Source organism: Mirounga angustirostris, unplaced genomic scaffold (assembly GCF_029215605.1).
Source record: "Mirounga angustirostris isolate CCGP_5_RB_7025 unplaced genomic scaffold, mMirAng1.0.hap1 SCAF_10, whole genome shotgun sequence".
NCBI lineage: Eukaryota > Metazoa > Chordata > Mammalia > Carnivora > Phocidae > Mirounga > Mirounga angustirostris.
Window position 1 is genome coordinate 49,676,339 of NW_026991718.1, and position 15,579 is coordinate 49,691,917.

Genomic DNA, 15,579 nt, shown 5'->3' on the forward strand with positions numbered 1-15,579 from the left:
GAAATTTTCCTTATTTTGCCTTTTCCTTAGCCATGTACTAAAAAAAATATTTAGAAACTTAATCCCAGCAGTTTTGGGAGTTTAGTAGTAGAAAGTTTTTTCATGGTATATCCAATCTTCCATATTGTTCATGGAAGTTCATCTTATTTTGCCTACTTTGTTCTCCATTATTTTTAGTATGGGAACTATTCTGATACTGTTTATCCACCCTTCTTCAGGGTCTTAAATTGCTTATAGATTTATAGAGCTTTAAATTGTGGTCACTTTGGCCATGGGGTGTCAGTAAACAACCCATAGCATATGAAATTGGACCAGGAATTGAATGTGATGTTGGAAAGTCTGATTCTTTCTCAGAAAATCAGAAAGGTGTGTATGTATGTGTGTGTATGTGTATGTGTGTATGTGTGTGTTTTGTGCATATGTGTGTATATCACACACATATATTGCATACCCACTATAATGCACATACACATGCACTTATATATTATACACAACATACACATCTACAAATAACATCTGTAACATTATTTATAGTGTGATTTAGTGATTTGGGGAAAGTTGGTTGGTCTGATTTTGTTAGGCCTCCTTTAAATCTATATGCCTAAAGGGAATATTCACTTCAGTGTTTCTAATACCTTGCCTCTATTTGGTTTGTTTCTCTGTATTAATAGCTTTATGATTTTTGTCATTGGAACCATAATATTAAATGTGGAGAGTCTGAAGAATTTCTTCAATTAATATGTGTCTTCAGTTACTTAGGGTGATTAATTGTTCTAATAGTGTGACATTATCATGGTAGCAGTTATGATCATCTCTGTGTCTTTAATTTGGAGTTTCCTTGCTTTCATTAGTTTATTTTCTAATAGACTGTTGTTGATTTGACTGATGTTTTGTGACAAGTTCCCCTTCTTCACTTTCCTGTGCTGTTTAAACAGTACCAGGTTTTCGTAGGTTCTTTGGCTAAGTACCAGTTGAAACTTCTCCATCCTGTTTTTATCCCTCTGAAAATAGCCATCATAGAAGCGTGGGGTTCCCTTTCTGCCATGAGGGAGATCTCCATCCAACATTCTTTTGGTTGCATGGGCTATTTTGGTGAAGTCAGTTGTAAACCTTGGTATCTGCAGGGTGAAAGAAGGATTTGAATGTATTTGATCTGTGGCAGTACAAGAACATTTGGGTATAGTCTTCAGCTTAGACTTCCTTAACTAGCATATGCTTCCCCTGTTCTTGATGATGATATACAGTGATCTACTTTCACCTTTATGGACTCTGAGCATCCAAATTGCCATAGTAAGATCTGAATTAAATTGATAGATAAACTGAAGTAAGAAGAGGAAGGGATTTAAACTCCACTTGACCTTCTGCAGTTTCTCTTTCAACATCATGCTCAAATCTGTTTTTCCACTTTATTTTTAACTTTTGGAATAAACAAAAATACTAATGATGCTTTTTTGGAACTTAATGAGAAGAAAATGTTTCAGGACTAAAACCATGACAAGTAAAAAAAAAAAAAAAAAAAAAAAAATATATATATGGAAAAGAAAAGACCAGAATAAACTCTGGAATTTTTTCCTGGATTAATCAAAAACAAAAAGAAAAAAAATGTTCAGTCTTTGTGTCTTGGAAGTTCTTGGTTCTAAAAACATCTCGACAGCTAAACTTTGTTTGATGTGATAGGCTTTGCATCTGTCTTTGAGACAATTGGAAACCCACATCTTAGTCTCCTACCTTTCCTTCTCTTTCCCCATCTTCAGCATATATGCAGGATCTCTTCTGTGCCAGGCTCTGTGCTAAGAGCTGGAGATAAAATGGGCAAGACACAGTCTCTGCCCACAAAGAGATTAATGTTCTGGTAAGGGGAAATTGCCCAAGTGAATGGGCAATCAGAATATAGTTTCGTAAATTTGGTGATGGCATTAAAAGCAAAGGAGGAACATGTAACAGAGTCAATGTAGCTAGAGTAGTTTTCCTAGAAAAAGTAAGGTGCATACTGAGATTTGAAGAGTGAATGGGAGTTAACTCTGGAAGAAAATGGGAAGAGCAGTCTAGCAGTCCTGGGAACAGGATTCCTTAGCATTGTGTAGACTTTGATTTGCTATTGGCTTTTTCTCTGATTTGCCTGCTACCTCTGAAGACTGAACAACATTGTGCTTTTAGGATACTTTCCTTTCCAAGTAGCAGAATATTGAGGGAAAGTGGAAATAGGAAACTTCCTAAAATTTGGAAATTTACCTTAAAAGAGGAAATTTATTAAATCACATACTATGAAGTTGGGATATAGGACTGTTTCAGCATTGGTTCATCATCAAGGACCCAGGTATTTTCCATGTTTCCCCCTTGCCGTCCTCAGAGTATTGGCAGTATCTCCTCTCACCTCGGGATGGTTTTGGCATCCTCAAGCATTGTATAGGAAAGTGTCTCAAGTAGGAAAAGCAGCTTCTTTTCCTGTGTCCTTCAGGAAAGAAAAGCTCTTCTTGGCTCTTCACTTCAAAATTTCTCCTTACTTCCCATTGGTGAAAGTTGTGTCACCCATTAACTAGTCACTAATATGGGGAATGGAATAATCGTGATTGGATAGGCAACTGACTCATCCTGAAGTAGAAGTATAAGTGTGTGTGTGTGTGTGTCTTTCTTTTTTTAAACCACTTAAGCTTTGTGTCTGGTATTAGCTTTTCCTAATTGTGTTTTCTTTGGGAGTCAGATCCAGATGTATTAGTAACAAGCAATGTAATTTTGACTATGGCATTTTAACTTTCCTTGGCCTCAGTTTCCTCCATTTTACAACAAGAGCTTTGTATTCCATCTCCAAGACCTCTTGCAACTCTAACAGCTCAGGGGTTCATGGGACTTTTTTGCTTTCTTTGCTTGAAAAGGAGACACACCGATGTACCACAGGGGACACTTTTTATAGCTGTGTGACTTTGTCAAGTTGCTTCATCTTCTTGGGTTTCAGGTTCCTCATTTATAAAATGGGAATAATGTCTAATTTATAAGGTTCATAGGATTTAAATGAAATAATGTATGCTCATAACATTATTTATTTTTCTCTTTAGACAAATTTGAGCTGATATAGGCTGTAGCAAATGATACAATCCTGTAATGGTTCATTACAGAGGAATGATAAATATTTATTGAACAGAATTCCTGAAGTGCCATTTTAGAAGTTAAAATCTCTCTCTTAAAATGCCTATGAAATCTAGGTGGGATGTTTGAAAGTATGCATCAGAGATAGCCACTAGGATAAAACATGTTGCTTTTTGTAGAAATCTATGTGTGTGTGCGCGCGTGCGCATGCGCTTGTGTTTGTGTGTTTTTTTTTTGTTTTTTGTGTTTTTTGTGTGTGTGAAATTAGACTCTACAAGGCAGCGTTTATGTGATTGACTCAAAATTTAGGCTATAAAGACTTGTTAATTCCCAAGCATTTCTTCTTGTTTACCTTTTACTAGGCACCAGAATATTCTTTGCATTATGACAAATAATGAAACCAGTGGTACAGTTTTTTTATTTCATAGACAGTCTTATTTAATTGTGGCATATGTTAAAAGCATATAGTTTTTCTCTAAATCCTGCTCTATATTAGAGGGGCACCTGGGTGGCTTAGTCAGTTAAGTGTCTGACTCTTGATATCGGCTCAGGTATCTCAGGGTCATGGGATCCAGCCCTGTGTCAGGCTCCTTGCTCAACATGGAGTCTACTTGTCCCTCTCCCTCTGTCCCCATTCTCCTGCTCACGCACGCACTCTCTCTCTCTCAAATAAATAAAATCTTTAAAAAAATCCTGCTTTATATTACAAATGGAAGTTTAAATATTAGAGTGCTTTATATAAAGTATCATTTAATAACTGGTTGTAAGTGTTTGGCCAGGAGGTATTACAGAATATAGGTTTTAGATTTTTAAGCAGTCCCTCTTGGCCACATCAAGTTGGAGTTTCAAGGAATGTTAGAAATGGATCATCACTAGATGGCAGTCTTTCTCTAGTTTAAGTCGTTTATTCCAGGTTGGGGGGTGCGGGGAAGCTATTCTTTGTTCAAGTGCAGTGTTGACAACGAATATTAGGTTAACTTCTGTAGGTCTAACCTTTCCAGAATTTAAGACTTGTTTATTTTTATTTTTAAAATTCTGTGTTTATTAGATATATTGGCTAGCACTAAGGCTGAGATACACTTGAAATGCTGGTAGAAATTGAGCTGTTAAGTAGTGATCTATAATTGCCTTTTCCTGTGCTGGGCAATTTGAAACAAAACTTTTAAATCAGTGATTTTTAACCTTTTTGATAACCAGATGGAAACTATAGATCAGTTTCCTTTAAAATTACATATATATGCTTCTCCCTATATACACATTAAATCTGGAAATTGTGGATTTCTTGATATTATGTAACCATGAAACACAAGTTTGTAAACATAGTCCCAACACCCTTGTTTTAAATATGTGGGTTTTACATTTATTCTAACTTCTTTTTTTTTTTTTTAAAGATATTTTTTATTAGAGAGAGAGAGTACAAGCAGGGTGAGCGGCAGGGAGAGGGAGAGGGAAAAAAAAGCAGGCTCCCCGCTCAGCAGGGAGCTCGACGTGGGGCTCGATCCCAGGACCCTGGAATCATGACCTGGGCCGAAGGCAGCCGCTCAACTGACTGAGCCACCCAGGCACCCCTATTCTAACTTCTTTTTTTTTTTTTTTTTTTTTAAGATTTTATTTATTTGCGAGAGAGAGAATGAGAGACAGAGAGCATGAGAGGGAGGAGGGTCAGAGGGAGAAGCAGACTCCCTGCCGAGCAGGGAGCCCGATGCGGGACTCGATCCTGGGACTCCAGGATCATGACCTGAGCCGAAGGCAGTCGCTTAACCAAATGAGCCACCCAGGCGCCCCCTATTCTAACTTCTTAAATACTCAAGATACTCAGGGGATCTGCTATAAACCTTTGATGTTATTCAACATTATTATAATTAAAGAGAATAGTAGAATCCTAAAGGCCCTAAGATAGGAGAAATAGTTAGGAGCTAATGATAGGATATGGAAATTCATTAAGTTGTTTTGAACTACTACCTGTTAACACTCCTCTGAAAAATGTATGATCTTTACAGTTTATTGACTTAATCTGAAAGTGGAAGTTAATTGTAGAAACTTAGAGGTAGGCTGATACTTAAGAGAATTAGTAACTGATTGCTTCCTATTTTTTTTTTTTTTAAGATTTTATTTATTTATTTGACATAGAGACAGCGAGAGAGGGAACACAAGCAGGGGAAGTGGGAGAGGGAGAAGCAGACCTCCCGTCGAGCAGGGAGCCCGACGTGGGGCTCGATCCCAGGACCCTGAGATCATAACCCGAGCCGAAGGCAGTTGCTTAACCAACTGAGCCACCCAGGTGCCCTGCTTCCTATTTTCTAAATGGGAAAGCTGAGGGTCAGAGAGATTAACTGAGTTGCCCAAAGATTCATAGCTGGTTAGTTGCATTGCTAAAACAAGGCTATATACTCAGGCAGCTAAAATCCACCTTTCCTTTCTTTGATTTATATTTTTTTATAGGAAGTTCAGGGAACTAGGTTGCTAGGCAGGCATTATTAATGTGTTACGAATTTCTTAATTTGGGGATTTTCTTCTCTTTGAGTTGTCTTTTGTGATATTGATATAGATCTTTGGAAGGGAAAAATGAAGAAAAGTTCTACATAGTAGAAGGAAGTAGATGAGCTACTTAGAAGTATGGTCAAGATATAACTGAATTTGGAACCAGGGAGTTGTCTAATATTGAATACTGTCTGCTCATGTCATTTAGATTGATACGTTTTCATTGGTTATTGCTTTTCTATAAATGGCAAGGAATATTAGTATCTTCACAGGGAAACCTTTTCCTTTTCTTTGGAAGGGGAAATTTATGCTTATTTGAGGTTAGTTGAAATGTCATTGGTAGATTCTGCCTTCTGTCTGTATTTCAAGCTCCTTCAGGCAACTGGTTATTCTATAATGTGTCTTAATTGTCAAAGCGGGAATTGTTTATAATTTATTTGACGATCTCATTATTTCAAAGGAAGGAGAATGAATCTAGATTGCTGTGGGTTTCCTGAAGTAAGTGATCAGAATTTTTACTGGAAGCCAAACTTGTGTATGCATTGTCTGTAGTTACTGCTGAGTTTTGGGCAGTGGAACTGATCTGCTGAGGAGAGTGCACAAGATCACGGTCATGATCTGGTACCTACAAGTGATTCTAGAGCCATAAAATGTTGGTAATGAACACATGTATGTTTGTTAAACAAACAAACAAACAAAGATGTCGAAGAGGTTTAGAGATAATATTAGTCACTCATTTAGTCAACAAATGTCTACTCGTTGCCTGCCACCTGTCTGGTACTGTTGTAGAGGTACAGTGGAGAATATGGCAAACAGAATTCTTGCCCTGGAGCTTATAATCTAATTAGGGTGGGTTGAGGGGAGAGATAGACAACAAACAGGATGATGAGAATGAGAAAGTTGTTTGAATATATAGAGGATGAACATGACTAGCATAAGAACTGCAAAAATAAAATTCTTGAGGGAAGAAGAGGCTTGGGGAAAAAAAAGCCATTTTAGCTAGAACATAGGGGATCGAGGGTGGCTGGGGGTGGGACCTAGAGAGAAATGAGGTTGGAGAGGTATCAGAGGCTAGACTGTATAGGATCATATAGGCTATGGTAATGGTTTAAGATTTTTATTCCTTTGGTAAAGAAAAACCATTAGAAAGATTTAAGCAGAGGGATAACACCTGATTTATTGCTTTATCAAGATCATTTTAACTGCTGTGTGGAGGGTGTCTGCATGGAGGTGGGGAGATGGGGAGATGGAAACTTTTGGGAAGCTATTACCCTGTGCCAATGATAGAGATTTGGACTAGGGTTTTAGTAGAAATGGTGGGATGCAATCCACTATTAAGATATGTTTTGGAGGTTGAGTTGTCAGGATTTATTAATCGTTTGGATGGGGTGTGTGATGGAAAGAGGTGGATTAGGAGTAATTCCTGCATTTGAATTTTTTTTTTTTTAATATTTATTTATTTGACAGAGAGAGACACAGCTAGAGAGGGAACACAAGCAGGGGGAGTGGGAGAGGGAGAAGCAGGCTTCCCGCGGAGCAGGGAGCCCGATGTGGGGCTCGATTCCAGGACCCTGGGATCATGATCTGAGCTGAAGGCAGATGCTTAACGACTGAGCCACCCAGGCACCCCGCGCCCCCCCCGCCCCCTGCATTTGGATTTTTGACTTGGGCAACTGGAGATGCCTTTAGTTGTGATGAGGTGGGTGAGTGGTGGAGAGATTTGGGGAGGAACAGGTTTGGGGGTGTGATAGCTTGGCAATAGATGATTTTTAAATTTGAGATGGCTTTTAAAAATCCAGTTGTAATTGTTAAATAGTAGCTGCATATTTGAGAATCTAGTGCTCAGTAAAGTGCTCTGAATTCAAGATGTAGATTAGGAAGTCCTTATTATGTACAGGGTATTTTATGGCATGGCATTAGATGACATTGCTTGGTAAGAGAGCATAGTTAGAAAAGATAGGTTGTTTTTGGAATCTTTAGAAGAAGAATAGAGGAGGAGGAGCCCAGAAAGGAGGTTGAGAAGGCTTGTCTGTGAAAGGATAAAAACCACACTATTGTGGTATCACTGAATTCTAGAGAAAAGATTGTTTCAAGAAGGAGGGTGTATCATATTACAGCAAATGCTGCTATTAGGTGGAGCAAAATGATTGCTAACTATTGGGAGGTGAGGAAGGGACAATGAGGTTTGCTGGGAGGGGAGCAGAGAAATAAGATGGTTAGCTGGAGGGAAATGTGTAAGTAAGGACAGTTCCTTTAAGTCATGTTTATATGCCCATGAGAATGATTTAGCAGAGTGGGGAAATGTATGCCGTAGGGGGTGAATAAAAGGGAATAATTGAAGGAGTAAAGTTCGTGAGACAACAAAAAGGGTTGACAGATAGGAGCTTGAAATGCTTTTTCCATTCTTACAGGAGGGTGGACAGAGTAGGAGTTGCAGAGGTAAGAAGGTTGGTTGATTTTAGTGGGAGAGTTTCTTTGAAATGTGGAGTCACATCAGCAGAGTGAGAGTGAGGGGATGGACATTTGAGGAGAGGACAAAGTAAGGTTCTCACACATAGTTATTTGAGAATACAAAGTGATTTTTTGGTGGTGGTGGTAGGGGGGATAGTTTTAGTAGTATTATCTAGCAGTATTTATTGAATGCCCAATTTAGATTTGTGGTTATATAGCTAAACTGAGTCAACCCAGCACAGCTGTGTTTTTCTCCAGCAGCATCAGCTTCTTGGGTATAGTTATGGAGTGATTAGATAGTTGGCTTTATCCAAAATTGAGTTTTTCTAGGTAAGTTTCAGAAAGAAAGTTGCAAAGGAGTTGTAATTCAGTCCTTTCGTTTTATGACGATAATTCTGTGATGAATACTGTCAAATATTTAAATATTTTTGAATGAATAGGAAGCAAAATTTCTGTTTTCCTAAAAAAAATTTCTCATCTAGAATTGGGGCAATATTAATATAATTGGATTACTCTGTGGTTAATGTACCTTCAATATGAAATTTCTAAATAAATTCACTTCTGGATTTGTAATTCTGTTTCTCTTTCTTAGAAGTAAATCTGGTGTAATCTTCATGCTATGTTTTTTTAAAGGTCTGTCTATGACGGTGAGGAACATGGACGATTCATGGAGAAGCTTGAAACTCGCATCCGCAATCATGACCGGGAAATTGAGAAAATGTGCAACTTTCATTACCAGGGCTTTGTGGACTCTATAACTGAACTGCTGAAAGTGAGAGGGGAAGCTCAGAAACTCAAAGTAAGAAGGCTCTAAGAGGGACTTGTTTCTCCATCCTGTGCTGGGGTTTTGATTTGCATTAAAGGAGTAGGGAATACATTGCTGGTTACATGTTTGGAGTAAAGAAACTAAGGAAGGAATTTGCACTGAAACATAGATAATTGGGATGATTTTAGCTAAAAAGAATACTATTCTAAGTTAAATTTTATTTTGGATAACTACATGTGGATGAGAAATATGACAGATTCAGATTCAGAAAGGAGAGCAGCCATATTGGTCTGGCCCCTTATCTTGGATAACTGACTTTGCTTATTGATTGTAAATCTGATCACTTCACTAAACTCTTCTATTATTTCTAATAATTTGTGTGTGGACTTCTTTTGAGTTTTCTGTGTAAACACTCATATGCTATGTAAGTAATAACAGCTTTATTTCTTTCTTTCCAGTCCTTATGCCTCGAATTCCTTCCTTCCTTCCTTCCTTCCTTCCTTCCTTCCTTCCTTCCTTCCTTCCTTTTCCTTGCTTACTCCTTTCCCTTTCCCTCCCTCCCTCCCTTTTTTTTCTCTTCACTTTTCTCTTTCTTTCTTTCTTTCTTTCTTCTTTCTTTCTTTCTTTCTTTCTTTCTTTCTTTCTTTCTTTCTTCTTTCTTCTTTTCCTTCCTCCATTCCATTCCCTTCATCTTTTTCTTCTTCTCCTCTTCCTCTTCCTTCTCCTATTGGAATTTGGATTAAAATCCCAAAAGGATTTTCCTGGGGCATGGGGTGAACTTGACAGTGAGTATAAAATTCATATAGGGGCGCCTGGGTGGCTCAGTTGTTGAGCATCTGCCTTTGGCTCAGGTCATGATCCCAGGATCTTGGGATCGAGCCCCGCATTGGGCTCCCTGCTAGGCAGGAAGCCTGCTTCTCCCTCTCCCACTCCCCCTGCTTGTGTTCCTGCTCTCACTCTCTCTCTTTCAAATAAAGAAATAAAATCTTAAAAAAAAAAAGAAAAAAAATTCATATAAAAGAATACACAGGTAAGAAAAACAAACAATTTTATTGAGAGGGAAAGTGGGCTATTTAAAGCTATAGTGATTTAAAAGCTAATTTGAGGTGGCTCAGTTGGTTGGACGTCTGACTCTTGATTTTGGCTCCAGTCATCATCTCGGGGTCTTGAGATTGAGCCCTGCATTGGGCTCCACGCTCCGAGCGGAGTCTGCTTGGGATTCTCTCTCTCCCTCTCTCTCTGCCCCTCCCCAGTCTCTAAATTAAATAAAGTCTTTAAAAAAAAAAAAAGCTAATTTGACCGCAAAACCTAACCTGCATGAAGCTATCAAGCCTCTTAATATGTTTTATTTAGTGTAAAATTTTGTATTTTGCTGCAGAAATACTAATGTGTTTGATTGTGGGATCCTGTCCTACTACCCAGTGGGTAGGGGTGTTATGTAATATGCAGTATGTACCATATTATCTTTACAGAATCTCCAAATTTTTGAAGTCCAAAACACAGTGGGTCCCAAGGTTTCAGATAAGAGTTTATGGAGCTGTACAATAACTATCCAACCTTCCTAAGAAGTATATTATTGCCAACACAATTAAATCTGTCTTTTGTATCCTTCTTGCTCCCTTTACCCTCCCCGCCCAAAGTAATGGCTCTTCTGATTTGTTGTTACTGTGCTTAATGCTTAACTATTTTAGTTGAAATTAAGTTTGACCTGTTTTTCATTGTGCACCAACATTAATCTCAGGTGAATGAAACAGTTAAATGTAAAATACAAAACCATCAAGGAACTAGTAGAAAGTACAGATGAATGTTTTTGTGATTTTGGGAGTGAGGAATACATTTCTAAACAAAATTCCTAAAGCCAGAAAGAAAAAAGTTGATAGATATGACATTAAAATCAAAGAATCTTTTCTACATATAAGGTAAAAATTAAATATAAATAATAAATAAAAACTATTTAAAATACATTTGCTGGGGCGCCTGGGTGGCTCAGTCGTTAAGCGTCTGCCTTTGGCTCAGGTCATGATCCCAGGGCCCTGGGATCAAGCCCTGCATTGGGCTCCCTTCTCCGCGGGAAGCCTGCTTCTCCCTTTCCCACTCCCCCTGCTTGTGTTCCCTCTCTTGCTGTGTCTCTCTCTATCAAATAAATAAAATCTTAAAAAAAAAAAAATACAGGGCGCCTGGGTGGCTCAGTTGGTTGAGCGACTGCCTTCGGCTCAGGTCATGATCCTGGAGTCCCAGGATCGAGTCCCGCATCGGGCTCCCTGCTCAGCGGGGAGTCTGCTTCTCCCTCTGACCCTCCTCCCTCTCGTGCTCTCTGTCTCTCATTCTCTCTCACAAATAAATAAATAAAAATAAAATCTTAAAAAAAAAATACATTTGCCAATTGACTAATATCTGTAACATAGAAAAAGTCTTTATAAATTAAAAGGAAAAATATGAACACTCTAATAGGAAAGAGAAATATGCATTAATATACAGTGTATGAAGAAGAAATACAAGGGAACTCTACAATTTAGAAAGTTAAAGGAATGGAGGCTTAATAAAATTCCACCTAATAAAATGACAGAGATGAAAAAAATGATATTTAAGATTAGAGATATGATACCAGTCAACCAGGGTATGCTGGTTGGAGTGTAGATTACTACAACCTTTGAGGAGAGTTATTTTATTTATGAATACTTAAAACTCCACATTGTTTTAAAGACTTACTCTTTTTTTTTAAAGATTTTATTTATTTTGTTTTATGCGCACAAAGGTCAGGGAGGGGCAAGCAGAGAGGGAGAGCGAGAATCTGAAGCAGACTCTCCACTGAGCACAGAGCCCAATGTGGGGCTTGATTTCATGACCTTGAGATCATGACCTGAGCCAAAACCAAGTGTCAGACACCTAGCTGGCCAAGCCACCCAGGGTGCCCCAAGACTTATTCTGAGGCTATAGGTGCATGTATAAGGATGTTCATCTGATTTTTTTTAATGTATAAAACTTTTATTTTATTTTATTCATTTTTTTCCCTCCTCTGCCTTCTAATGTATAAAACTTTAAAATGTCCCTAAAGTCATTTAGTAGAAGATTAGTAAAATAAGTCATGATACATTCATTTAAGAGAATAATAAACTACAGTTTATTTTAGAAGGATATCTTACATGAGAAAGTATTAGAAATGTTTGCTTAATGTATAAAGCTGTTAAAAAGTATGAACAGTTTGATTATATTATATTTTATTTTTTTTTATTATTATTATTTTTAAAGATTTTATTTATTTATTTGAGAGAGAGAGAATGAGAGAGAGCACATGAGAGGGGGGAGGGTCAGAGGGAGAAGCAGACTCCCTGCTGAGCAGGGAGCCCGATGCGGGACTCGATCCTGGGACTCCAGGATCATGACCTGAGCCGAAGGCAGTCGCTTAACCAACTGAGCCACCCAGGTGCCCTGTTTAATTATATTTTAAATGAAAAGTTATGCTGAATTTTTGGGGGCTGAAATGGACCATTGAGGCTTCAGATGGACAAAAGTATCCAAAATGTCTGAAAACAAAGGTAGGGCCTTCCTGCCAGGAGCCATGTAAGCTGTTCGTCCTCACTCAGCCATCCCAGCTTTCCATTCTCCCCTCAAGCTGTTCTTTTCTGTGTTACTTGGATGTGTGTATTCCAGACTTCTCCCTCTGCTCCCTGGGTCCCCAGGTTGTGACGGGCGACACAAAGCCCTGTCTCTGGCTACTTAAGTAGTCATGTGGTAGAGTACCTTCTTGGCATACCTTTACTGAACATTGCCCATGATGTTCACCAATTGCTGGTATCCCTTGCTGGTTGGTACTCATCTTTTCTTCCTTCCTCCAAACTGTTTCCAGTTGCAAATTCCTTCAAATTACTCAGGATGCCCCTGAGAGAAACCATGACTGGGAGGCTACCAGTTCAGGGTATTTGACTGCTTCAGACTCCTGCTCATCTACTCTGAAGCCTGAGGGTATTAAAGTCTAGCAGCTCTTCTAGAGCAGGGGGAGCCATTCAACCTGGATTAGGAAGCTAAGAAAATTAGGGATTCTTGAACTCTAGAAAAGAGTTTAGAAAATGCAAAAGGCTAAGTATTAACTACTCTCAGTATTATTTTAACATAGCAATGATAAGAAACTACACTCTCTAGGATGCCCACTATTTCTTTTGAGTCATAGTGTATATATTATCTCTCTCCATATTTATGTTTTCTGCATCAAGAGGAGTGGTATCCTAGGTAGGCAATATACTTTCTTTTCATTTTTATGTTAAAATAATAATGAAATGGTAATTATCTTTCTTATTAGAAGCATTGGTTAGGCTCCTATGGATGTGTTTTAGAACCGTTGTTTGCACGAGATCAAATTAGTGGGCCATAATCAGTATTTTTAGTAAAGATTGAAATGAGATAGAACAGAGCAGAATGGAAAGCAGTAAAGTGTATTACATGTAGTGAGGGTAAACACTGTTTCTTGAGAATTTTGTTTCAGAGGGGTGTGTGTGTGTGTGCGCACGCGTGTGTGTGCACGTGTGTGCGTGTGTGTGTGCGCCTTATACTTGTGTACTGGTTGCAATGTAAAATGTATTTCTCGCAATGAGTTTGAGGTAAAAAAAAAAGTTTTAGAAATGGTGTCTTTATAAGGTAAATAAAATAGAGACTGATTTTGAATTTAGTAGTATTTATGGAAGGTTGAATTTTATGAGCTCTCTAGTTCAGTATTAAACAACTAATTATTCTTGAATAACTACTCTGAAGGGGGGATAGCAGTACACAATTCAAGGCATCCCAACCCATTTTTATTCACATTACTTGAAAGCTTTTTCTTATATTAAGCTGATATTAATCCTATGTTCTAGTAACATCCATTTATTAGTTTAAGTAATAAGCACTATTTTTAGGACAGCACCTTTTTTCTAATAGCTTTTCAGATATTTGATGGATAGCTGTTATTTAGGTGTGGTATACAGTGTATAGTATCCAGGTATGGTATATAGTATTTCCAAATGAATATTCACCCCTTCTTTGGGCTAAGAAATCCTTTATTTTTCATTTGTGTGACTTGGGGTCCTTCTCCAAACATATTCCCATCTAATTGTGTTTCAGTTTGTCAGTGGCCTTCCTAAAACAGGGCATCTGAATGTAACTCTCATAATGTGGCCTCATAGCCTTACCATCTCATTCTAGACCAAGGATCAGCAAACTATATCTTGTAGACCAAATTCAGGTTGTCTCCTATTTTTGTAAATAAAGTTTTATTGGAATGCAGCAATGCCTCTTCACCTGCATTTTGTTTATAGCTCCATTTTTGCTACAGTGGCAGAGTGGCATGGTTACAACAGAGATTATCTACTTAGCCCTTTGCAAAAAGTTTCCTGACCTCTACTTTAGACAATGCTTCTATTGATGTTGTCTTAGGTCAGCTTTTGAGACAGCTACATCACACTCTTGATTTATATTGAGCTAGCAGTCTAATAAAACTGTGTGTTTCACGTGTGGTGCTATTAAATAAATAATAAAGAGGGAATTTGAGGGTTTCTTCTTTTTCTGTTACTGTATAAAGACTTTCTGGAGAAGGTTGGGTTTTGTTTTGTCTGTGAAAGGAGGTGCATGTCATAATCTGCTCTGAAAATGGTAGTCCAGGTATAGTATATAGTTGAGGGCAAAGTTTGCAAATGTGTGTTCCTGAAAAACTAGTTTCTTAAGATGATCCTTAATAAGAGGGTATTATGTTAAAAAAGTTTGGAAAACATTCTGTATGCTATCCCCTTATTGGGCATTCACAGAGCATGTAGAATATTAAAGGCTTCAAGAAGTCCTGAATAAACTAACCTGTTTAGTGGATTTTTCCCATACATATTTGGGGTGTGTGTGTGTGTGTGTGTGTGTGTATATTTGTGCAGGTGTGCACCTCTGTGTGCATGTGCAGAGTACCTATTAACTAACATTTCTTGGTGTTCTAAGGGATATAATAGGAAACACTGGGCTAAGGAATGCCTGAAAAGTGTAAGGAGTGGCAGTTATTGGTGGAAGGGTAGAGAGCCTCTATTAAAGTAAGCTTAGAAGTTAATATTGCTCATGTTTTGATAATGTGTGAGGTGCTGAGGAAATTACTGTTCTGTGTACTTAATTTTTTTAATATCAATCAAGTCTCCAAAAGTGGATATCAAAAAACTTGGTGCCAGTTCCTTTATATTACAAACTCTAGATAAATTTTAAGGCTTGTTTACTTAATTTTGACTATCTGATGGAGAGATTAATTTAGAAAAATGGGAATGTGGAAATGTTAGGAACTGTTAAAAATTAATGATCCAAAAAAAATTAAAATAAAAAATTTTAAAAGAATTTATTATTACTTATTTGACAGAGAGAGAGTGAACAAGCGGCGGGGGATGGGGGGGGTGGAGGGGGGAGACGGGAGAGGGAGAAGCAGACTCCTTGCTGAGGGAGCCCGAGTCGGGGCTTGATCCCAGGACCCTGTGATCATGACCTGAGCCAAAGGCAGACACTTGACCAACTGAGCCACCCAGGTGCCCCAAGATAAAATACTTTCTAAAATTAGGATAATGAATAGGGAAGATTTGGCCCGAGTTAAAAAGTTCAGTTTATACCCAAGTTTTCCAGGAATACGTTGGTGAGTTGAGGAATATTTATGATAAAATCTGTTTTTTGTACACATAATAGAGATGGTAAGGTTCTTTGGGTTATTTTTTCTGTTTTTTTCCTCTTCTTTCCAAAATTCAAGTGTGATCGTTAGTTGTTGTTGTATCTTAGTTTGGAATAGTCTAAGCTGAACACATCATTCAGTA

General features: G+C 38.0%; 1 protein-coding gene across 4 annotated transcripts in view; it reads left to right on the plus strand.

The window, feature by feature from the left end:
• Positions 1-15,579, plus strand: part of EXOC6B (exocyst complex component 6B) — a 606,547-nt gene that overhangs the window by 75,593 nt on the left and 515,375 nt on the right. For all 4 annotated transcript variants that reach the window (XR_010405595.1, XM_064572330.1, XM_064572331.1 and 1 more), the window contains exon 2: positions 8,650-8,815. Coding sequence is in view for 3 of the 4 variants with exons in the window: in XM_064572330.1 (XP_064428400.1) it covers positions 8,650-8,815 (166 nt within the window). In the remaining variant the exon portion in view is untranslated. The remainder of the gene's footprint in view (positions 1-8,649; positions 8,816-15,579) is intronic.